The sequence below is a fragment of the Chiloscyllium punctatum genome, chromosome 6 (genome assembly GCF_047496795.1).
Source record: "Chiloscyllium punctatum isolate Juve2018m chromosome 6, sChiPun1.3, whole genome shotgun sequence".
In the NCBI taxonomy this organism is placed as follows: domain Eukaryota; kingdom Metazoa; phylum Chordata; class Chondrichthyes; order Orectolobiformes; family Hemiscylliidae; genus Chiloscyllium; species Chiloscyllium punctatum.
The window spans coordinates 60,593,401-60,619,333 of record NC_092744.1 but is presented as its reverse complement, the minus strand read 5'-3'; the positions used below and the strand labels follow the sequence as shown (position 1 = coordinate 60,619,333).

Here is a 25,933-nt window from a genome sequence, read left to right as displayed (position 1 = left end):
TCAATCACTCAGAGCCCACTTTGTTTAAAAAAAAATCACTGACAAGCTCAATATTTATAGTTCAGCCCTAACTGACCTTGAGTACATTGTGGCGAATCACCCTCTTATATATTACAACCCATGTGAAGGTGCTGTCATGTTGTGGTTGGATAGGAAGTTCTATGATTTTGACTTCATGGAAAAGAACAGGACAGAAGGAGGTCATATCAGCCTACCACTTTTGTGCCGAGCTGTGTCAAACCAAGTTGTCCCACTCTCCCAAATCCCTGAGACCTTCTCCCCTTTAAGCAGAAATATTGTGAGGATATGGGGAAAAAGAGTGGAGAACAGGAATAAATGCAAAAAAACTTGGAGTTAGTGGCTTTCTCATTTGCCTGCAGCCCTGTACTTCTGGCTGGTCAGTTTCAGAGATTATGCAGAAAAAGCATTGGTGGACTGCTGCAGAGCATCTTATATTTGGCACGGACTATGCACTAGTGGCAAAGTAATTGTCTCTGATGAACAGGTTGCTGATTCAATGGTCTGTTTTGTCCTGGATGGTATTTTGATCATTACTGGAACTGCACTGATCCAGAGAGTGCAGCTGATTCCATCACATTCCTAGCTCACTCTTTGAGATCTTGGAAGAGCTTTGGAAATCAGGAGAGGAGTTACTCATCACAGAATAATTAGTCTGCTCTTATAGCCACGGTATTTGTGCAGAATTTTGATTGAGGGTGAGGGGAGTGGATTTAACAATGATAATGCTAATGAATGCCATGGAGAAACAGACTATCTTTTGTTAGAGATTGATAATTCTTGGCATTTATGTAGCATGAATGTAGCTTGCTACTTACCAGCCCATGCCTGGATGTTATCCAGTTTTTGCTGCATAAGGAAATGAATTGCTTCATTTTCTGAGGAGTTGCAGGTTGTACTGAATGCTGTGCAATTATTAGCAAACAGTCCTACTTCTAATCCTATGATGTCTTAAGAAAGGTCATTTATCTAGCAGCTCAAAATGTTTGGGATTAGACACTGTGCTGAGCAACCCTTGCAGCAATACTTTGAGATGACTGGCCTCTTAACAGGAACAGTCAATGTCCTTTGTACTTCTGTGACTCAGTCAGTGGAGATTTTTCCTCCAAACCTCACTGAATTCAATTTTACAAGGTCTGCTCAGCACCACACACAGTTGACTGCTTGATCACTCTCACTTCACACCTGGAAATCAGCTCTTTTAGCAAAATAGAAAGAATTGTGGCATAAAGATCAAGCCCATTTGGCCTATCTGGTTTATATAACTGAAAAAAGCTGACCAGTATTGTCATGTCTTTCAGCTCTATGTACATAGCCCAGGAGGTTATGGCAATTCAAGTACCAATCCAAATGTTTTTGAATGCAATGAGGGTTACAGTCTGCACCTCCATTTCAGGCAGTCCAACCAGGGTTTTATAGGGCAGCAATGGCCCTATCCACTAGCCAGAAAATATTGGGTAACAAGTGCTGGAATGGAGTTAGGTTGGGATTGGTTTGCTGGGGCCAAGCAGAAAGGCTTGGGTGAAGATACAAGGACATTTATTGATTAAGGTGAAGGAGATATTTCTGTAGAGGAGCCCATTGTCAATGCAAAGTCATTTATGAGTCACAGAATGCCTGATCAAGAGGGCATACTTATCAGTCTATTCATGTGGCAGTGCCCAGCTACTGCTGGTAAAATAGTTTCATCGGCAGGCTAAGGCCTTACTGGCCTTTTAGGGGTACAATTGGACCCAGGGTGGGAGAACCAAAAATACACATGTAAACCAGATGGAATGTAATGAGAATGCATATCACAATTTTTCCCCCTTCCCCACCAACATTATACGAACTTCCCATCATGCCCCAGCAGTATTTCTGGGCTCCCATATAATTCCACGTTTGAGTCAAAGTGGTAATAAGGTCTGATATATTCATTATGTTAATTTTAAATTAAATTCTGTTTCAATGGCAGGTGCTGATTACATTCTGTAAGGTAACAGCAAAGTGGTAGAGCTAATTTACCTTTACAGCGCTGTGGTTTGAGCTATTTAACATGGAAGAAATTAGATCTGGAGTATAACCAGTCATCTAAAGCAATTACAATGAATGGTTTTAAACTGTCGGTACAGCGTAGTTGTATAAAAGCAGGGACTATGCAGTTAAACTTAGTCAACTTGCTGTGTTAGTATTCTTTCCAATGCCACTGACACAAGTTATTTTGTCAAAACAAATTCCTAAAGTGAACAGAAAAGAAAATCATACAGAATGATAGATTTGTTGCATTATACACTAATTTGATTGTTATTTTTATATTGGAGGTTTGACATAAGTCCAACAGCAAGAGTAAAAGCCAACAAATATTATCACTGAGTCAATTATGATGTTTTCTTGCATCTATTTTAATGTAACTCAAAATGACTTACATTACTGAGTGAGCATGGGACAAGAAGGGGCTCATGCAATTCATCAAATGTCATTTAAACTAATCTGCTGTCCTCAATACTGCCAAGCAATTGACACAGTGTGGTAGTATCCTCTGATATATATTCCGACCTTTACCTGTCTTACGAGGAGATTTTCTGCTTCATTTACTGCCCCTTCAGGCACTGTGGAGCATATGGTACGTCTTTCCCTTGGGATTGATGATACCTGGACAGAAAGAAACAGTAACCCTTTGTTAGATATTGTTCGAGAGGTTTGGTGCCCTTGTGTTTTGAATGCCCACTCATAAGCACAAAAATGGAAACAATGTCTGTGTGAAAACGTGTTGCATGCCTAATTTCAGTGACAGTTCCATTTATTTTCCCTCATATGAATAGAATAGAATCCCTAAGTGTGGAAACAGGCCACTTGCCCAAAAAGTCCACACCAACCCTCCGAAGAGTATCCCACTCAGACCCATTCACCTAATGAATACATCTAGACTAGAAATACCTGAACACGATGGGCAATTCACCTAACCTGCAGATCTTTGGACTGTGGGAGGAAACCAGAGCACCGGTTGGAAACCCAGGCAGACACAGGGAGAATGTGCAAACTCCACGCAGCCAGTCACCCGAGGCTAGAATCAAACCTGGGTCCCTGGCACTGTGAGGAAGCAGTGATAACCACTGAGCCACCATGCCACCCTGAGGAAGAAATGTTTGCTGACCATTTCAGTACTTACTTTTCCCAACACAAGCTGTGTCACCACCAGAAGGAACTCTTCTCTCTGGTGCCATAATATGTTTTTTAAACTATGGTCCATGTAGATTATTTTGGTAATTGTTTTCTGCATTTTAATATTGTACTTCCAAATTAATGAAAAGAGTTGCATTGGATTCATAAAATAAAAAAAGACCAAAGTGAAGATTTGCATATATGAAGACAGATTTTCCAGGTGCATGATGGACAAGTGGGATTTCAACCTTATGAACAAAATTCCTGCATTTCAAAAACCTGACCAAATTGAGTCATATGATGAGGCCTAAGATAGGCATTACGGTATTTCACATTTGTAAAGAAGGGATCTAGTACATATTGTAGGCAACTCTTGTGAGAAATGTAATTAAACAAATAACTAAAATACTGCACATGCTGGAAAACTGAAATAAAGAACATAAAGTGCTGAAGAAGCTCAGCTGGTCTGGCAACATCTGTGGAGAGAGAAACAGCGTTAATGTTTCATGTCAAATATAACTCTTCTTCAGAACATTAGCTTCAGTGAGAAACTGAATGACGACTATAACTACCAATACAGATAAATTCCCTAAATTCTCCATTGCTGAAGAATGTGTTGCTGGAAAAGCGCAGCAGGTCAGGCAACATCATAGGAGCAGGAGAAAGTGACATTTCGGGCATAAGCCTTTCTTCAGGAATAGGAAGGTGTGCCAAGCAGGCTAAGATAAAAGTTAGGGAGGAGGGACTTGGGGGAGGGGCGTTGGGAATGCGATAGGTGGAAGGAGGTTAAGGTGAGGGTAATAGGCCAGAGAGGGGGTGGGGGCGGAGAGGTCGGGAAGAAGATTGCAGGTCAAGAAGACGGTGCTGAGTCCAAGGGTTGGGACTGAGATAAGGTGGGCAGAGGGGAAATGAGGAAGCTGGAGAAATCTGAATTCATCCCTTGTGGTTGGAGGGTTCCTAGGCAAAAGATGAGGCGCTCTTCCTCCAGGCATCTGTTGCCATGGTCTGGCAAAGGAGGAGGCCAAGGACCTTCATGTCCTTGGCGGAGTGGGAGGGGGAGTTAAAGTTTTCAGCCACAGGGCAGTTGGGTTGGTTAGTGCGGGTGTCCCAGAGGTGTTCTCTGAAATGTTCAGCAAGTAGGCGGCCTGTCTCACCAATATAGAGGAGGCCACATTGGGTGCAGCGGATACAGTAAATGATGTGTGTGGAGGTGCAGGTGAATTTGTGATGGATATGGAAGGATCCCTTGGGGCCTTGGAGGGAAGTGAGGGGGGAGGTATGGGTGTAAGTTTTGCATTTCTTGCGGTTGCAGGGGAAGTTGCTGGGAGTGGAGATTGGGTTGGTGGGGGGTGTGGACCTGACGAGGGAGTCACGGAGGGAGTGGTCTTTCCGGAATGCCGATAAGGGAGGGGAGGGAAATATATCCTTGGTGGTGGGGTATGTTTGGAGGTGGCGAAAATGACGAAGGATGATACGATGTATCTGGAGGTTGGTGGGGTGGTAGGTGAGGACCAGTGGGGTTCTGTCCTGGTGGCGATTGGAGGGGCGGGGTTCAAGGGGAGAGGAGCGGGAAGTGGAGGATATGTGGTAGAGAGCATCGTCACCCACGTCTGAGGGAAAATTGCGGTCTTTGGAGAAGGAGGCCATCTGGGTTGTTCGGTATTGGAATTGGTCCTCCTGGAAGCAGATGCGGCAGAGGCGAAGGAATTGGGAATATGGGATGACGTTTTTACAGGGGGCAGGGTGGGAGGAGGTGTACTCTAGGTAGCTGTGGGAGTCGGTCGGTTTATAGTAAATATCTGTGTTGAGTCGGTCGCCCGAGATAGAAATGGAGAGGTCTAGGAAGGGGAGGGAATCTAGGAAGGGGATGGGAGATGGTAGAAACGGGCGGTGCGGGATTGTGGGACTATGGGTAGAAACGGGCGGTGCGGGGATGTGGGACTATGGGTAGAAACGGGCGGTGCGGGGTTGTTGAACTATGGGTAGAAACAGGCGGTGCGGGGTTGTGGGACTATGGTAGAAAGAAACGGCACCTCCCACCAACAAACACCATGACCACACATCCCACCACCAAACCATCATCTCCCAGACCATCCATAGCCTCATCACCTCAGGGGATCTCCCATCCACCGTCTCCAACCTCATAGTCCCACAACCCCACACCGCCCGTTTCTACCTCCTGCCCAAAATCCACAAACCTAACTGCCCCGGCCGACCCATTGTCTCAGCTTGCTCCTGCCCCACCGAACTCAACTCTGCATACCTCGACACGGTTCTGCCCCCTTAGCCCAAGAACTCCCCACCTACGTTCGGGACACCACCCACGCCCTCCAACTCGTCCATGATTTTAGCTTCCCCGGTCCCCTTATCTTAACCATGGATATCCAGTCCCTGTACACCTCCATCCCCCATCACGAAGGCCTCAAAGCCCTCCACTTCTTCCTTTCCTGCCGACCCAACCAGTACCCTTCCACTAGCACCCTCCTTCGACTGACTGAACTGGTCCTCACTCTCTTTCTCTTTGGAACTTCTCTTTCCAATCCTCCCACTTCCTCCAAATCAAAGGAGTAGCCATGGGCACCCGTATGGGCCCCAGCTATGCCTGCCTCTTCGTAGGATATGTGGAACAGTCCATCTTCTGCAGCTACACTGGCACCACGCCCCATCTTTTCCTCCGCTACATCGATGACTGTATCAGCACTACCTCGTGCTCCCACGAGGAGGTTGAACAGTTCGTCCACTTTACTAACACCTTCCACCCCGACCTCAAATTTACCTGGACCGTCTCAGACTCCTCCCTCCCCTTCCTAGACCTCCCGGATATTTACTATAAACTGACCGACTCCCACAGCTACCTAGACTACACCTCCTCCCACCCTGCCCCCTGTAAAAACACCATCCCATATTCCTAATTCCTTCACCTCCGCCGCATCTGCTCCCAGGAGGACCAATTCCAATATCAAACAATCCAGATGGCCTCCTTCTTCAAAGACCGCAATTTCCCCTCAGACGTGGTCGACGATGCTCTCCACCGCATCTCCTCCACTTCCCGCTCCTCTGCCCTTGAACTCCGCCCCTCCAATCGCCACCTGGACAGAACCCCACTGGTCCTCACCTACCACCCCACCAACCTCCAGATATATCGTATCATCCTTCATCATTTCCGCCACCTCCAAACAGACCCCACCACCAAGGATATATTTCCTTCCCCTCTCTTATCAGCGTTCCGGAAAGACCACTCCCTCCGCGTCTCCCTTGTCAGGTCCACACCCCCCACCAACCCAACCTCCACTCCCGGCACCTTCCCCTGCAACCGCAAGAAATGCAAAACTTGCGCCCACTACCCCCCTCACTTCCCTCCAAGACCCAAGGGATCCTTCCATATCCGTCACAAATTCACCTGCACCTCTACACACATCATTTACTTCATCTGCTGCACCCTATGTGGCCTCCTCTACATTGGGGAGACAGGCCGCCTACTTGCAGAACGTTTCAGAGGACACCTCTGGGACACCCGCACCAACCAACCCAACCGCCCCATGGCTGAACACTTTAACTCCCCCTCCCACTCTGCCAAGGACATGCAGGTCCTTGGCCTCCTCCATCGCCAGACCATGGCAACACGACGCCTGGAGGAAGAGCACCTGAGCGCCTCATCTTCCGCCTAGGAACCCTCCAACCACAAGGGATGAATGCAGATTTCTCCAGCTTCCTCATTTCCCCTCCGGCCACTTTATCTCAGTGCCAACCCTTGGACTCAGCACCGCCTTCTTGACCTGCAATCTTCTTCCTGACCTCTCCGCCCCACCCCCTCTCCGGCTTATCAACCTCCTTCCACCTATCGCATTCCCAATGCCCTCCACCAAGTCCCTCCTCCCTACCTTTTACCTTAGCCTGCTTGGCACTCCTTCCTCATTCCTGAAGAAGGGCTTATGCCTGAAACGTCGATTCTCCTGCTCCTTGGATGCTGCCTGACCTGCTGCGCTTTTCCAGCAGCACATTTTCAGCTCTGATCTCCAGCATCTGCAGTCCTCACTTTCTCCTAAATTCTCCATTACCCAATTCATCTCACCTCTAAGGACATATTGGTGATGTGTGTGCCTCATCATGCTGTTAAGTGTGAAAGCTGCTAGTGGAACACTTTAGGTGCAGGCTGTGTGAACATAAAATATTAATATTGAGCTAGGTCTGGGCCTCTGAGTTGGAGTGAGCACTGCCTGTCAAGAACAATTTAGGTCCAAAAACAGACTCAAAGAATGTCTACCTCATCAACTTCTATTTCAAGAGAACAACAGAAATATTTTGAGAACCGTAATACAAATGAATTTTGTTCAATTTTGTCAGAAGTCGTAATGCAATGGTATAGCTAAAACATATTCTAAAATCTTTAATGAGAACAAAAGATTATAGTCTCAAATGTGGAGTGCACCATTTTGCACTGAGATTAGAAATTTATTCACTATGGCATTCACTATCACAGATGGCTAAGGAGGTCAAGATATTTAAAAGGTTTAAGAAAGCATAGATATTTAGATTTCTAGAAGCTAAGATGTCAAAAAGCATGGGGAGAGAGCAGGTATTTGACGTGGAGATAGAAGATCAGCCATGATCATAGAACGATAGAATCCCTACAGTGTGGGAGCAGACCATTTGATCCATCGGGTCCAGACTGACCCTCCAAACAGCATTCCACCCAGACCCATGCTCCATACCCTATCCCTAAAACCCTGCATTTTCTATGGCTAATCCACCTAGCCTGCACATCCCTGGACACTATGGGCAATTTAGCATGGCCAATCCACCCTAACCTACATATCTTTAAACTATCAGAGGAAATTGGACCAGAGGAAATCTGCACAGACATAGGGAGAACCCGCAAACTCTACACAGAGTCAGCCAAGGCTGGAATTGAACACAAGTCCCTGGCACTTTGAGGCAGCAGTGCTAACCACTGAGTCATGTGCTGCCCATGATCATATGGAATGGAGGATCAGGCTTGATGGGTTGAATTACCTCGTCTTGCTCCTACTTTATATATTTTACTATCATCCACAATCATAAGGAAGAATGATAATCTGCTTTGCCTGGCAGGTCAGTTTGTGACACTGACTTACATGAGATACATAAAAATAACTAGCTACAGAAAAAATGTGTTCAAGAAAACAAGCCAAGGTTGCCAGTCAATGTAGTGGAAGACACTGCAGCATTAATAATGAATGCCAAGTTTTATTGGAATGGCTCCCATCAACACAATTTTGATTCTCTGGATCAGACAAAAACTCTAAAGTGATTTTAATTATAATACAGCAAAGCTCTTTGGGCTCCATGAGCAAATCCCAAAATAATACAAATGCATTAAATCTGAAATTTATACTTCCAGCAAAAATGTTTGCAAAATATAAATCCCACGCATTGCTGTCAAAATACCTTAGCTGTAATAGTTTGCCTAATACCTTATAAGCAAGGCTATTGGGGGAATTTTACTACTTTTTTAAAAAAATGAAGGTCATAATGACAGCAACATTCAAATTGTTAGTGACTTCAATGTAATAAAATATCCTAAAATGCTTAACATAGATGAAAATAACCAGATATAACACTGTTGAGAGAAGTGTTGGTGCAACTGAAGGCAAGAACAAGATGTAGCTTTGAAGAGATATTTTTAGTGGACTAGTCATGGAAAGAGGGTATCAAGACAAAATATACTTAGCATACTGAACACTTTACACTTCGTTCAGGGTGGCATGGTTGCTCAGTGGTTAGCACTGCTGCCTCACAGCGCCAGAGATGTGAACTTGATTCCGGCTTTGGTGACTGCAGAGTTTGCACATTCTCCCGTGTCTGCACGGGTTTCCTCTGGGTGCGACGATTTTCTCCCACACTCCAAAGATGTGCAGGTTAGGTGGATTGGCCATGCTAAATTGCCCATAGTGTCCAGGAATGTCCACCAGGCTAAGTGGGTTAGCTATGGGAAATGCAGGGATACAGGGATAGGATAAGGGGGTGGTCCAGGTGGGATGCTCTTCAAATGGTCTGTGTAGACTCAATGGGTCAAATGGCCTGCTACGACACTAGGGATTATCTGAAAGGTCTGTTTTCTGGTCATCACTGAGTTTTCTGTCTGGGATATCCTGTTCGTTCTCCACCCACACATGGAGTGGAGAGTAAGCAAGATACCAAAGTCAGAAACTCAGTTATGACCAGAAAACAGAGACACGGGGCTGGATATTCATAAAGGGATTGAGATCTGGAATTTGGGGATGCTTCCAAATCTCAACCGTGTTTGGCATGAAAGTGGACGTACCCATCACAATCCTCAAGGTTAATTAGTTTTCTTGATATTGTTATGCTACCAAAGAATGCTTACAGAATTGTGAGGTACCAAAAGCATTAACTTAATTAAAAAACATATTACTGTAGCTTCTTCTTGTTATGAGGCTCCTAAACAGAACAAAACCATTTGACATTGCACTACTTCTTGTGATAATCTATACTGTCATTAGCGTACCACTGGCTGAGCTCCTTACACTGCAGTCTCCAACTGGCTGAAGGCCAGGGCTTGGCCTCCTTCATAATCGGGGAGGGTGGACAAACTCCAATGGCTGGAGGGCCAATGGAAAAGCTCTCCACCCCTAAATGATTGACAACTGTGCTGCCAAGGTGGGTGTTACAGGGCAAGGCTGCAAGAAACAGAAACAGGTAAGCTGATTTCTTACATTTTAAGAAGCCACAACTGCCTGACAATGAATGTGGGAGGGACACCCTGTGGAGTGTGGGGGGGGGGGGGGGGGGGGGTACTTCCAGCAGCTGCAGAACGTGAGAGATCAGGGGGTAGTGGGTCCCTCACTTCTTCTTTCGTATTCCCCACCTACCCTGCCTCTCCACTGCACTAAATCCAGCCATAAGGTAGTTTGGGTACTAGGTAAGCTAAAAATTGATAAAGAGGCAATGGTAGATAGTCTGGTTATTCTTAAAGTTGGTAAATCACCAGCAGTAAATAAAATACATTGAAGGACACTGAGGGAAGTAAGAGTGGACGATGCAAAGGCATTAGCTCTAATGGTTCCAAAGAACTGGAGAATTGCAGATATTATACCTTTCTTTTACAAAAGGGTAAATGAATAATCGTAGACCAACCCATTTAACTTTTGTGGGAAATCTTTCAGAAACAATCAATTGATACAAATCTAGCAGTTACTTGGACAAATGTTGATTAATTAAGGAAAGCCAAAGTGGATTTATGAAAAGCAAATCACATGCTTACTGGAGTTTTTTGATGAGTTGGTAGAGAAGTTTGGTGACAGACATGTGGCTGATGTGGTAAACGTGGACTTCCAAAAGACATTTAATAAAGTTTCACATAATATGGTCATCAGCAAAGGGGAGTAAAAGGGCAAGTTGCAGTATTGATACAAAGTTTGCTAAGTGACCGGAAACAGACAGCATTGACGAGAAGTTCTCTTCAGTGGGGTTCCCTTGGAATCAGTACAAGGACTCCTGGGGATGGGAGCACTGGAAAAACACAGCAGATCGGGCAGCATCCGAGGAGCAGAAGATTCGATGTTTTGGGCATAACCCTTCATCAGGAATGCAGGAGTGCAGTGGTGGTATGGTGCACCTACCTCTACGTCGCCAAAGCCAGATGCCAACTCGCTGAACCTCCTCTTACCTTTATCAAATCCTTCTGGAAATTCAAACAGAGGAAAGACGTCCTCCCCTCAACCACAACCCACCTCGCATCACCAAATCGTCATCTCCCAAACCATCCACAACCTCATCACGTCAGAGAACCTCCCATTCACAGCCTCCAATCTCATTGTTCCCTAATCCCACACCACCTGATCCTATCCAAAATCTTACCTAAAATCCACAAACCTGACTGCCCTGGTCGACCTACTGTCTCAGCCTGCTCCTGCGCCCATTCCTGATGAAGGACTTATACCCTAAGCGTCGACTCTCCTGCTCCTCAGATGCTGCCTGACCTGCTGTATTATTCCAGCACCGCCCTTTTCAACTCAGATTCTCCAGCATCTGCAGTCCTCACTTTCCCTTGGAGGTGGGATCATGTCACAGGGCGGGGTGTCAGATCTTGAAGGAGGTGGGGAAGTGCGGTTGTCAGGTCTTAAGGATGACAGGATGTCAGGTACCAGGGATGGAGGTACAAGGGATGGAGGTGTCAGTTCCCAGGGGAGAGAGTGTTAGGTCCCAAAGGAGGGGGGTGGGCAGGGAGTGGTCTGGGAATGAAAAGGGTCTTGGGATTGCGAATAAGGTGAGTATGGGGTCAGCTTAATATTGTCTGAGGAGTTAAGACTGTAATTAATAGTCTTCTTTTTCCTGAATAATCATTTCATTCAATTTCAACAGAATCATCTAAAGTCCTCAAATTTGTATGGAAAGTTCGATTTCCCAGGTAACTCCTTCAGAGTGTGCTATGATAAGAGATTCCACAGGATCCTCATGTACAACTCTAACCTACACTGGACTAACAACTGTCTGGACAGAGCAAAATCAGCCCCATTATTTCCACATCGTCCTTTTAAGACCATGTGCAAATAAATCATGTCACTCACTCTTCTAAACTTCAGTAGAAACAAGTTTAATCTGTCCAACATTTCCTCATAAGCCAACATAGTTATGTTAGGTATCAGCTGGCAAATTTCCTCTGAATTGTCTCCAATTCATGTACATCCTTCCTTGAATAAGACAACCAAATCTGACCACAGTATCCAAGATGTGGTTCCATTGTACGCTTTACAACTGCAGTATAGGATATGGAAAAGGATATGGAAGATATAGAAAGTAGTGAAATAGATGGTGACACCTTGCAAAATGTCCATATGACAGAGGAGGAAGTGCTGGAAACGCACAAAGATGAATAAATCCCCAGGACCTGATCAGGTGTACCCAAGAACTCTGAGGGAAGCTAGAGAAGTGATTGCTGGGCCTCTTGCTGAGAGATTTGTATCATCGATAGTCACAGGTGAGGTGCCGGAAGACTGGAGGTTGGCAAACGTGGTGCCACTCTTTAAGAAGGGTAATAAGGACAAACCAGGAAACTAAAGACCGGTGAGTCTGACGTTGGTGGTGGGCAAGTTGTTGGAGGGAATCCTGAGGGACAGGATGTACATGTGTTTGGGAAGGCAAGGACTGGTTAGGGATAGTCAACATGACTTTGTGCATGGGAAATCATGTCTCACAAACTTGATTGAGCTTTTTGAGGAAGTAACAAAGAGAAATGATGAGGGCAGACCGGTAGATGTGATCTATATGGACTTCAGTAAGACATTCGACAAGGTTCCCCATGGGAGACTGGTTAGCAAGGTTAGATCTCACGGAATACAGGGAGAACTATCCATGTGGATACAGAACTGGCTCAAAGGTAGAAGATGAGGGTGATGGTGGAGGGTTGCTTTTCAGACTGGAGGCCTGTGACCAGTGGAGTGCCACAAGGATCAGTGCAGGGACCGCTACTTTTTGTCATTTACATAAAGGATTTGGATGCGAGCATAAGAGGTACAGTTAGTAAGTTTGCAGATGATACCAAAATTGGAGGTGGAGTGGACAGTGAAGAAGGTTACCTCAGATTATAACAGGATCTTGATCAGATGGGCCAATGGGCTGAGAAGTCGCAGATGGGAGTTTAATTCAGATAAATGCGAGGTGCTGCATTTTAGGAAAGCAAATCTTAGCAGGACTTATACACTTAATGGTAAGGTCCTAGAGATTTGTTGCAGAACAAAGAGACCTTGGAGTGCAGGTTCATAGCTCCTTGAAAGTGGAGTCGCAGATTGATACGATAGTGAAGAAGGCGTTTGGTATGCTTTCCTTTATTGGTCGGAGTATTGAGTACAGGAGTTGGGAGGTCATGTTGCGGCTGTACAGGACATTGGTTAGGCCACTATTGGAATACTGTGTGCAGTTCTGGTCTCCTTCCTATCAGAAAGATGTTGTGAAACTTGAAAGGGTTCAGAAAAGATTTACAAGGATGTTGCCGGGGTTGGAGGATTTGAGCTATTGGAAGAGGCTGAACAGGCTGGGGCTGTTTCCCCTGGAGCTTCGGAGGCTGAGGGGTGACCTTATAGAGGTTTATAAAATTATGAGGGACATGGATAGGATAAATAGACAAAGTCTTTTCCCTGGGGTCAGGAGTCCAGGACTAGAGGGCATAGGTTTAGGGTGAGAGGGGAAAGATATAAAAGGGACCTAAGGGGCAATTTTTTCATGCAGAGGGTGGTACATGTATGAAATAAGCTGCCATAGGAAGTGGTGGAGGCTGGTACATTTGCAACATTTAAAAGACATTTGGATGGGTATATGAATAAGAAGGGTTTGGATGGATACGCGCCGGGTGCAGGCAGGTTGGACTGGATTAGGTTGGGATATCTGGTCGGCATGGACAGGTTGGACCGAAGGGTGTGTTTCCATGCTGTACATCTCTATGACTCTATGACTCTATGGCATTGTTACATTTACATTTAATTACTCACACAATCGAGGATAACATTCCATCTGCCTTCTAATAACTTGCTGGACGTGCAAACTGATTTTTAGCGATGCATGCACTGCAACACCTAAATCCTTCCCCACCATAGAATTTTGATATCTCTATTTAAACATCTGCTCTCTTTATTCTTCCTGTCAAAATGAACAACTTCACAATTATCCACAATACACTCCACCTGCATATATTTTTTCCCATTCAATTTATCTCTATTCATCTGCAACCTCCTTATGTCTTCTTCACTTCATACCTTCCTCTCTATCATTGTGTTGTCTGCAAATTTAGCTACCATGCCTTCTCTACTCTCATAAAAGTCATTGATGTAAATTGTAAAAAAACTTGAGGCTCTAGCATAGATGCCTGTAGAACTCCATTCATCACATCCTGCTAATCAAAGACTCTTTTACTCACTTTGTTTTCTCCTAGACAGTCAATCTTCAATCCATGCTGAAACTTGGATTCCTACTTTGCACAATAACTACTTATGTCGCACTTTATCAAATGCCTCTGGAAATTCAAACAAAGGTCCACAGGTTCCACGTTATCCAAGACACATGTTTATCCTTCAAATAACTCCATTAAACTGGTTAAACATAATTTCCCTTCCACACAATCATGCTACTCTTCCTGATTGACATTTCTAAACGCATCTTTGGAACCTCCTTAATGATCAATTCTAACACTTTTCCCCATGGTAGCCATTGATCTAACTCGTCTATAGTTTTCTGCCCCACTTCCTCTTGAATAGAAAGGAGTTATATTCACTAATTTCCAATGTGATGGAACCTTTCCAAATCTAGATAATGTTCAAAATTAATCCATTAACTTACACCTCATTAGCCACCTCCTTTTAAGACACTGGGATTCCTACTCCATTTTTGATTTGCCTCCCTTCCCCTTTACCGACTCTTCCTCAACTTTGGTTTGTATTGTCCTTAATGGGCTTTGCATGTAAGTTATTCAATTGGAAAACACGGCCGATTTAGTGAGCTGAGAAAACAGTGTGGGTCAGAACACTTCTGGATTTAAAAAAGACCTAGGAGTAAATCAGTCAGGACATAAGGACATGCCAGCATACAACTCCATCGGTTTGCTAAGTACTGCTGCCCCGGTGATTGTAATTTCATTAAGTTCCTCTCTCCCTCCACCTCCTGATGATCAGCTGTCCCTAGAATCTTTTTGGTAATCCTTTTTAGTGAAGACAGAAACAAATGGTTGTCCACTTTACCCAGTATTTCCTTAATGTATACTATTAACTCCCCATTTTCGCACACTGGATAACCAACACTTGTTTATTCTCTTCTTTTCAAATAGCTGCAGCAGCTATTTATTTTTACATTTCTCACTACCTTTCCCTTGTACTGTACTCTACATTCTTCCCCCTAATTAACCTTTGGAATCTGCTGCCATTCTTTATATTCTGTCCAACCATCTGACCTTCTTAGTCCAATTTTATGCTTTTTCTTTAAGTTAGATGTTCTCCTTACCTTCTGATGGTGAGAGGATGGTTAAAATTCTCTTATTCTAAATATACAGAATATCACCTTAAATAACTGCAACACATCTTTAAATAGATTTATCTTCTAGCTTAATATCCCAGTTCACTTCAACTAGTTCAATTTTCATATGCACATAATTGCCCCTCACGTGAGTTTAAAATATTCATTTTTGACCTAATCTTCTCTCTTTCAAACTGAGCATTAAATTCTGTGGTTGCTGTTACCTCGGAGTTTCTTTACTCTGAAGTCATTCATTAATGATTTATTTCTCATAGAGTGCCATGTTGAATATCAGCACATTCACGAAGTCTCTCTTGCACTCTCTCTCTTCCTGGGTCTGTTTGTAAATATTTTCTAATCCACTGTTGTATTGTGACACACCCCTGAGCAGGTGGGACTTGAACTCAGGTGCTCTGGTCCAGAGGTAGGGACACTACCATACGTGCTCCCCACAAATATAGCACAATCTGTTCCCTGTTTGGTTGCAAAATGTGTTGCTGTATGAAACATAATGAAACTGGCATTCGATAAACTGTTTACCCGGGGTGCCATTGCCAATCTGATTTTTCCAGTTAATGTGTAGGTTGAAATCTCCCACAATTATAGTCAACCCAATATTGCTTTGTCCCTCATTGTGGATGCTCTAAGGAGCCAATAGAGCACCGTGCTAGTGATTCATTACTGGTACCATTTCTCATGCTGACCTGCTGAACCCAGGTCAGTTCTATTAATGCAACACAGCCATCCTTGCTCACTCTAGCAGGACAAGGTTACACATGACTACAGAGAGCAGCAGCAATAGCAAATCCCTCTGGAATTAGATAGTCCTCTCCATCATTAGGCTGGCTGTACCTAAGATCGTTGCATCCAGGATCACTAAGAATGTTCAGGATGATTCGTGTTTTTTCTTATTTCTTGTTCACCATCATTACGTTTGTTATCGCACCTGGTGCTTGTCTAGATATTTGCCTAAACCCACTTCCACAGTCACATCCCATTCCCCAATGACTGCCTCCGGTTCAGATTCAACCCATGTGGATTCCAACTCAAATTTCATCCTTTGTGTTTTGAATCCACCCAGGGTCACCGATATCTCCCTGACATACAACACTCCTCTGGGTAAAAAGGTTCTCACCACATCCTGAGATTAACATTCAGGGCCACGTGTTGCCATATACACTCTCTCAATCTCTCTCTCTCTCATCAGCACCACCTCACACTGGCTCATATATACTAATCTTCCCAATTCTGAAGAAGGGCCGCTGGACCTGAAATGTTAACTCTGCTTTCTCTCCACAACTCCTGCCAGACTTGCTGAGTTTTTCTAACAATTTCAGACTGTCAATATCTGTGGGTTCTTTGTTTTTTTTGACTCTGTTCCTGCCTATGCACCACCTATCTTCAGTTTTCAAGCAACTAACCATTCACTGGTTGAATGGTATCCTTTTCTATTGGTATATGTCGCTGGATCTTGTCTCAGTGACCTGACAGCATTACGCACTTGGTGAGTAACACCTTGCAGTTCAGGGAAGCCCATGTAAAAGCCAAAGTTCTGTCCTATTGACTGTTGAGGTGAGTAGGAAAGTGCCCTGCTGTGCCCTGGCAAAGAGGGTGTTGTCCACTTGCCTAATGCATCTCTCTACAACAGACTGTTATACTGAGGTGATGTCCCCTGCAGCAACCCACAAGAATTTAGTGACAAAGAAATTCAGATTTTTATTGATTTTAGTGGAAACCTACTGTCCTACAAGTAACAGACCTGTTCTAGCCAACTGTCTGTACATAGGTCTCTGCAAATAAATCTAAGGATTAAACTCTGCCTGCACTGAGTGCCAGAGAAATTGAAAAATGTGATGGAAACCACAGAAACATTATGGCACTGAAAGAGACTACTTAGCCCATTATATGTGCATGGCAAAAAGCAAAACTAGCTATCCACTCTAATCCTACCTATGACCGCTCAATATTTTGTGTACATCAATTAAGTCACTCTAGCCTCCTCTGCTCCAAGGAAAATGAGCCTTGCCTATCAATTCTATTCCTACAGTTAGTGATGCTTGGCTTTTTTGTGTGCACTGGGAATCACCTCCTGTACACCATACACCTAACCTGTTGTGGTTTGAGCAGCACATATGTTCAGGAGGTAGTTAATGAGGCTTATGCAGCTACTGCTCATTCTCAGAATATTGTTGTGCCCAGAAAGAATAAGCTGAAAGGGCTCTTATGACACAAAGGTGGTGTTCCTACCTCTGGGCCAGGAGGTCATGGTTAGAATCCCACATGTTCTAGAGGTGTGTTATAACAAATCCAAATATGTTGATGAGAAATAATTATAATAACTAGAGAAAGCCCACACAGGACTGTTTCAGCAAAGTAGGATGTGAGTTAGAAAATGAATGAACCACAGATCCTGTGTTCCAGTGAGTTGCAGCTAAGAGCTAGAAAAAAATCTATTGTTTCAGGAGTTCTCAAACTCCAATTCCACTATGGTTTCTGGCAGGCCTGAGTATGGGTGGATCCTGTGTTTCTAAGTTAAAATGGCCTGGGGCAAGAAACTGAACCAAGGCCAAAAGATGCGAGGTTAATGTCAAAGGAGGCAATTTTACCACACATGAACACCTCTGCCAGATCCTACACATCCACACATTGTTCCTACCAGATGGCAGGATTAAAATTGGGTCACTGATATCTGGTTTGCCTTGGGCTGAGTATCGCTGGCCAGATATTTCTAAGTAGCTCTGGTGTATGATCTCAGTTATTCCATGTCACTCAATTTTTAACAGCATACAACAATAAGAATGACGTACTAATTATGATTAGGACCATGTCATTCAAAAACATCCAAATACAATCCCATTTTATCAGGGTTTTGAATCAGCGAAAAAAAAGTTTCCTTTATTAGCAAGTTAAAACATACATAGTTTATATCACTGGGCTAATTTTGATAAAGATGTGGTTAATACGATTGACAAAATACATTACTAGTCAATATTCCAGTTTTTCAAAAACAACTTGAGCTTAGCTTCTCTACGTTCTTTCCAAGATTTGCTTCCCTTGTTAGTCCCAACAATTAGGTAAGTGTGCCAAGAGCGATACCATTGATTTAAAGCAGTTCTGCTTCTTTGCAGAATCCCATGAGCCAGTTCTGAAGAATAGTCACTAAACCCAAAATATCTCCACTGATGCTACCCTACCCTACCTGCTGACTTTCTCCAGCAATTTCAGTTTTCATAGTGATTTTTGTACTCTATTTATCTGTTGGCATGCTTTCACTTGCAAAATTGTGAGCATCTTTGTACATTAAGCTCCAAAGCAAATTAAATTTGAATCTCTAATGACACATCCATTGCAAATTCATATTCATAGTGAGTTTGAAGATAACTTAAAATACAAACATCTAATATGTGGTAGAACTGGTAAAATTGATATGTAAAGTCAAGAGTTACTTGTACATTGAAACCATAACATAATAGAAACATAGAAAATAGGTGCAGAATTGGTCCTTTTGCCCTTTGAGCCTGTTCAATTATTCATTATGATCATGGATGAGCATCCAATTGGAAAGTCTTTTCTCCAATATCCTTTGATCCATTTAGAGAGAAGTGCTCTATCTTTAAATTGAAAAATGCTTTGTACAACGTTTTGGCTTCAACCACTTTCTGTGACAGTGAATTCCACAAACTGACCAGACTCTGTGTGAAGAAATATCTCCTCATCTCAGTCCCAAATGGGTTAAGGTGGAAATGAGTTAGCACCTAACTTAGCCAGTTGGTTACCACAAAATCTATTTAAAGATGTGTTTTTTCACATCCGATCATAAGCAAAAACTTGTAAAATACAGAAGTTTTACTCACCGAAAAATCATCATCTGGGAAGAGCAGCATATTTTTAAGTGGATGATCCTGAATTTGGCTCTCACGTTCTTCAATGATCGCTTCATAATCCAGTGGTTCAACGATTTTAGGCTTCTCTTGCTTCAAAAACACAACATTGGAAAGCTGTTAATCCATTTGCACTTAAAAATTGAGGATTCCCACCTATAATAATTTTACATACACACTGCCCTGCCCTGCACACTACACCAGGTATAACTGTGCATTAATATTATTGTTAATTAGGGCACATAGATCATAAATCTGACTCGTTTGTGCTTTTTTTTGTTTTGAATTTATTGATTTCAAGCTGTTTGAATATGACCTTCCAAATTCCATCATCTGTAAACAGCTAATTGTATTTTTCAATTCTTCTCACTTGCAAAAGCTGTTTATAAAGATGGTGAATCAATGCACACAGCTCTGATCCATTCCACAATGATGCAGTTAAGCTTGGTGACTCATTGCTGACTTCTCTGCTAAATATTCATCAGAACATGCAGCAAAATCCCACCTCAAGTGACTGTCTGTGTGGACTTTGCACATTCTCCGCCTGTCTGCATGGGTTTCCTCCGGGTGCTCAGGTTTCCTCCCACAATCCAAAATGTGCAGATTAGATGAATTGGCCACACTAATTTGCCCATAGTGTTAGGTGCATTAGTCAGAGGGTAATGGGTCTGGGTGGGTTACTCTTCAGAGGGTTGGTGTGGACGTGTTGGGCCAAATGGCCTGTTTCCACACTGTAGATAATAGAATTCCTAGCTCTGATCTGATCTTTTCTCTTCATTCTTTCATAGGATGTGGGCAAGGTTGACGAGGACAGCATTGATTGCACCTCCCTACTTGCTCAAAGAGTTTGAGTCTGGAATTACATGTAGACCAGAATTAAATTAGTACATTCTCGGACATAATGAGCCAGGGATTTTTTATGACAACTGACAATGATTACATGGTTGCCATTAGACTAACTTTTTAACACAAAAAAAATCAGGTATTTATTGAATTCAAATTCCACTAGCTCCAAGATATGATTTGAACCCATGTCCCCAGGTCATTATTCATAAGGTCATGAGACAAACCCTGAATTTTAAGTAGTGACCCCTAGTTCTAGATTCTCTAACATGGGAAAACATCCTCTTTCCATCCACCTTGTCAGGACTCCAAAGGATGTTTGTAGGTTTCAGTCAAGTAACTAAACTGTGTCCATTCCAGATAGTGGTCTGGTAAATCTTCATTGAAATGCTTCCAATGCATTTACATCCTTCCTTCAATAATATGAGCAATATTGAAAACAGTGCTCCTGATGTGGTTGCAGCAGTTCCTTGCATAACTGAAGGATAACCTCCCTACCTTTGTAATCAAATTTCCCTTGCAATGGATAATAATATTCTATTAGCCTTCATAATTATTTGTTGTACAGTGTCTGCATGCTAGCCTTTTGCAATTCATGCACTTGGATGCCTGGGTCTCTCTACTTCTCAGGGCTCTGCAGTTGCTCATCATTTAGATAATGTACTTCTTTTTGATTTTTCCTGCCAAAATGGACAATTTCACATTTCTGTGCATTATTATCCATCTGCCATATCTTTACTCTTTCATTTTCGCCATCTGTAACATTGCAGCTTCTTTATTTCGTCATCATAACTTACTTTCGTACCAATCTTTCTGTCATCAGAAAATTTGGCAATTAAAGCTTCATCTAAATCATTTATATATGCAAATAGTTAAGGGCCCAGCACTGTTCTTTGTGTGTTACTCCTTACATCTTGCCAGTGCAAAAATGACCCTTTTATGTCAACTCTAGTATGCCTAATCAAGGATTGTAATTCTATGAACATGTCATTTTTGTACAAATATACTTAATGCCCATTTATTCTTACAAGTACTTAAAATTTCACTGTCTGCTAAGTAACATTATGTTTATGTATTATGCTTCAGGAGTTTTCATATCTAACCAAGGCAGAGCCTTAGTTTAGCATCTTATCCAGAAGGTGGCACCTCTGTCAGTGTAGCATGCCCTCAATATTGCTTTGGACGGTCAGCCTAATCTTTATTCTCCAGCAAGTTTTGAGAAGATTTGTAGCTCAGGTTGAGGTTCTTGACGTATGCTTGCTCGCTGAGCTGGAAGGTTCATTTCCAGACGTTTCGTACCCCTACTAGATAACATTTTCAGTGGACCTCCAGGTGACTTGAGTGGGCCTCCAGTTCTTGAGTAAGACATCAATTGGAATCTTCTAACTCAACGGTAAAGATGTTACCAACTGAGCTACAGCTGACATTGCTAAAAGCTGCACTAGTTTATAGATTAGGATATATGAATTTAAAAGGTATTGTACAAGATATGGCAGTAACTTCTTGACAACTCAATAATATAATTGTGATTATTTAAAAGGTATAATAGTGAGAGCATGTATTCTTTAAATAGAACTTGTAAACACTGAAGTGAGGTGTATAATTTACATATATAAATATCATTGCTGTAATTTGTACTTCAAAATAGAGGCAGGTGGGTGTTGGTTATTTCTTTTCTCTTAAAAAAGGTCAGAGTGCCTCTGGAACAGTGATCTCTGTTTAACACTTGTCAGAAAGCAGCTAACACTGTGGATCCCTTGTGGCATTAACAGAAAGGTCTGTCTACTGTTGGGTTGACAACAGAGTAAACACTTAAGGTAATTAGCTTTATTTTCAGTTCAGAAAAGTCTGGGATTGAGAAAGTGTTATTTTTGTTTTAAATCAGTTTGGTATACAACAGCAAGTTTTCTTTCTCTCTTATGTGGAGTTCAGGCAGTTCAGGTAAGTGGAAGAGTTTACATAGTAAAGCTTCCAACCCAAGGGAATTTGGATGGAAATCTGCAGGTTATTAGGACTGAAAAAGTTTTGGCTCTTATATTTGTGACAAGTTCATGATAGGAGACTTAGAACAGAGTGAATTGTCTCCATAGTCAACAGCAAACAAACAATGAGGAGCCAGTCATGTAGAAATTTTCAAAAAAGAGTTAGAAATGTTATAATTTCTCTGGACTTGAGTCTCTGCAACTGGGTGGTTAATATCATTTTAATTGTCTTCTATATTTACCCTGGTTTGAGCTTTTTTCCTTACTTTTTGTAATAACTTCAACTGTCATTGAAGAAAATCTGCAATCTCATTTGAGAATGTCTCAGTGACTAATTAACACATTAATTACCTAAACAAAACATATCATCTATCAAACCAAGTTTCATTCCAGGATCTAACTTGTTCAGTAGTAGCATCATTTGGGATCAAAACAATACTAAGCCTTTACGATTTAGGAGACACACACCTGTGTTCATTAGTAAAAAGGTAATGGTACACCAACAGTACATTTCTCTCATGCTATTTATTCTTCTGTTCAAGACCTACTGCAGTACTCCAGTGAAGCCAAATGCAAACTGAAGGAATAACACCTTAGTTTCCACTAAAGCACTTCACATCCTTCAGGATTCAATATTGAATTCAACATCTTCAGAGGATGAACACTGTTTTGCATTCTCCTGATATTTCTTCTCACACTCTTCCCCCAGTGTGCTGTTTACATAGTTCAGTCTCAGAGAGCTGGCCAGTTTTTGCCCACAATCAACACCTATTTTGTATTTATATCCTCCTCTCCTACCAATAAAACTCCCTTTTTATTTTGATCTGGACACCTTCAGCATCTATTACACTTGCTCCTTCTCCACCTTTGTCAACAACATTAAAAAAAATCACTTTCCAATTCCCTTTAATTCTGAAAGAAAATTATATCACGCTTGACATAGTAACATAGTTTCTCTCCCAACAGATGTGGCCAAACTTACTGAGATGCTCCAGTATATTCTGGTTTTACTTCAGATCTCAGCATCCCCAGTATTTGGCTTCTGTTTGAGACCATGAATTGTTTTTGATTCTTTGCAGATTCCAAATGCATCAAATAAAATATCAAAAATCATTCTTACTCCGTGACAGCATAACCTGGATCTTGCATATTTCATGTGTGTCCAGCACTCATTGACTTGCTTTGGAGGCACAGCGTTATTACAATGTAAACCTCATGCATTCATTGTTTTTCATAAATTATAAATCCATTCATTTTTGACTTGACTGTCTCCTTGATATCTTAAAAGTCTGCTAAGTGACTTGGTTAGAAATAAGTTAATATTTGTTTGTTTAATGTCTAGTCTCTATAGTCTATTCTATTGATTGTTAGATTTACTAAGCACAGAGAGAAAGTGAGGAGTGCAGATCAGAGTCAAAAACTGTGGCGCTAGAAAAGCATCATCAGGAATGGTGAAGTGCTTATGCCCAAAACATCGATTCTCCTGCTCCTCGGATGCTGCCTGACCTGTGGTGCTTTTCCAGCACCACACTTTTTGACTCTTTACTAAGCACTGAGCAAATCTACACTCAAATCTGTTTATACTTCACATCAGCTGTTACAACACTACAATCTACTTACCAAAGTAATGTAAAAGCAAGCTGTCGAGCAAAAATGCTTTATCATAGACCCTTTTAAAAGACATGAAACATGTATAAAATGTGCCTCCCAGCTTTTATTGTACCTGTAGTGAAAATCAGGCTCTTGAAGAAAATATTTATACTTTTTATGTGTCAAAATGTTGCCTAATACAGAATTTCATTCCACATTAAAATGTAAACATCCTATGAGAGGACCTAATAACACCTTTCTTTTGTAGCTATCAATTTACTTGCATCAAAAATTTTAAAATAAATTCACAATGCAAAATTGAGGTCCTTCAATATTTCTCATTGACTTAAACCACAGCATTCAAACTGCCTTCCACAAAAAGTGAGCTGGTATGTCAACTGAAGAAACCTATTCAGGTTTGAATGGGAAGTATACCTTTAACAACTATTAGCAGACTATAAAGAAAACACCAAGGAGTCAGTTAAGATGAAGTGGCAGGATGTGGCTTGTGAGGTTTTATACAGAACTTAAAACTTACTGTTTAACATATCAGTGGTTTAGTGCTCATAAAAACACCAAAAGAATTATATGTTAATGAAATATATATAATCATTTACACATTTTAAAAAATCCATCCGACTAAGATTCAAACATTATATCAGTAGTATCTTCTGGCTTTCAACTGATTTGTATCAAACAAATCAGCAGTTCCAGTAGACAACGTAAACATTAGCCCTAACTTCCTGTTGCCAGCATGTTACACTACACGACCTTATGGTTTGAAAATTTCAGTCACTTTCTGCTTTTGAGGTTGTGGCACAGAGTAGTACATTCTGGGAATATATTTCAGAACATTATCAGGGCTGCATGTATACTGACTGTGGTGTGTATTGCTTTGCATCAAGGGCGCATATGCAGGACATTCAGCCCTAACTATCTACCTATTGGGTAAAGGATCTCTGTTACACTATTTATGGTGAGTCAGAATTTTTAGAATATTGGATAGTAGCAGTTCAAGTAAACTTTCATTGCTGCCAGCTAAACAATCTCATCAGAGTGGGAGACATTAAAATACTTTCGATTTTCTTCGGGGGCTATAAATAAGTTTCATAAAATAGCAACAACTGTAATATAGCAATGAGCCTTTAATATTGTAAAAATGATCAGAAGTACCTCATAAGAGCACCATCAAGCAAAACAGGAGGGTGTGAGAAATGCACAGGAATACTGTGGTACAGAGAGGTGAGGACATAGAAGGACTTGAGAACAAGGGTGAAAAGTTGAAACTGAGCCATTGCTTAAGCTGGAAGCTAAAGTAAATTGTGTTCCTCCTATTCAGGGTCAAACCCACCTCCAGTCACCTGAGTACTGACAATAATTTAGCAGGGAGCTGTCTAGACCCAGCTGCCCTGCTGGGAGCAGTAGCCCCTCTGTAACTACAATCAATTGGGATTGATGCTGGAGACCAACCTTGAGGGTAAGTGTCTGTGGTGAGAAGGTGGAGTGACGTGGGAGCAGTGATTAAAAAGTCAGTACAGTGGGTTCAGGCAGGGACAACCCTTAATGCGGCTATTGGTTAAAATACAAATGGAGGCTAGCAACTCAGCAACTCTGGCAGCATCTATGGTGAGACATCAGAGTTAATGTTTTGGGTCCAGTGACTGTTCTTCAGAAAATAGTATCATTTTTGCATAAGTGAATGGGAATTACAATAGCTCTTCCATTTCTGTCTAAGGCTGTGGCAAATCAGGGAAGAAATAGAAATACAAAACTATGACATCAGCAGAGTTGTCCCATCAGAAGATGACATCATCTGTGATCCGGGGTGGCATGGTGGCTCAGTAGTTAGCACTGCTGCCTCACAGCACCAGGGTCCCAGGTTCAATTCCAGCCTTGGGCAACTGTCTGTGTGGAGTTTGCACATTCTCCCCGAGTCTGCATGGGTTTCCTCCGGGTGCTCCAGTTTCCTTCCACAGTCCAAAGTTGTACAAGTCAGGTGAATTGGCCATGCTAAATTGCCCATAGCGTGAGGTGCATCAGTCAGAGGGAAATAGGTCTGGATGGGTTCCTCGCTGGAGGGTCGGTATGGACTGGTTGGGCCAAAGGGCCTGTTTCCACACTGTAGGGAATCTAATCAAAACTACTATCCAATTGCTTAAACAAAGAAGGCAATCGCAAATGTGAAAAAAAAGAATAGGCAGCCAAAACAGTTGGCCACAATCTTTGTGATTTTCACCCATGACTAAAGTAAACCAACAGTTACACTCACAACCGAGTTTTCTATGACTGACTTAAAGTTTTAGCAGGTTGATTTTCCAGGAAAGTATCTTCACCACAGTCAATGAATGTAACCTTATCAATACTGTGGAGGAGGTTTTTAAGGAAGAGGTGTGATGAAGGAAGGAGGATCTTTCTAAATTTGGAAAGTCTGGCTTTGTGATGTGTGCCCACTTTCATGTAATTTTTAAGGAGATGGAC

The 25,933-nt window shown here is 42.3% G+C and overlaps 1 protein-coding gene across 6 annotated transcripts in view; it reads right to left on the bottom strand.

The window, feature by feature from the left end:
• dock10 (dedicator of cytokinesis 10) overlaps positions 1 to 25,933 on the bottom strand; it is a 342,639-nt gene that overhangs the window by 188,923 nt on the left and 127,783 nt on the right. For all 6 annotated transcript variants that reach the window (XM_072572749.1, XM_072572752.1, XM_072572747.1 and 3 more), the window contains exons 2-3: positions 19,014 to 19,133; positions 2,560 to 2,649 (exon numbers count right to left, since the gene is read on the bottom strand). In XM_072572749.1, the coding sequence (XP_072428850.1) occupies positions 2,560 to 2,649; positions 19,014 to 19,133 (210 nt within the window). The remainder of the gene's footprint in view (positions 1 to 2,559; positions 2,650 to 19,013; positions 19,134 to 25,933) is intronic.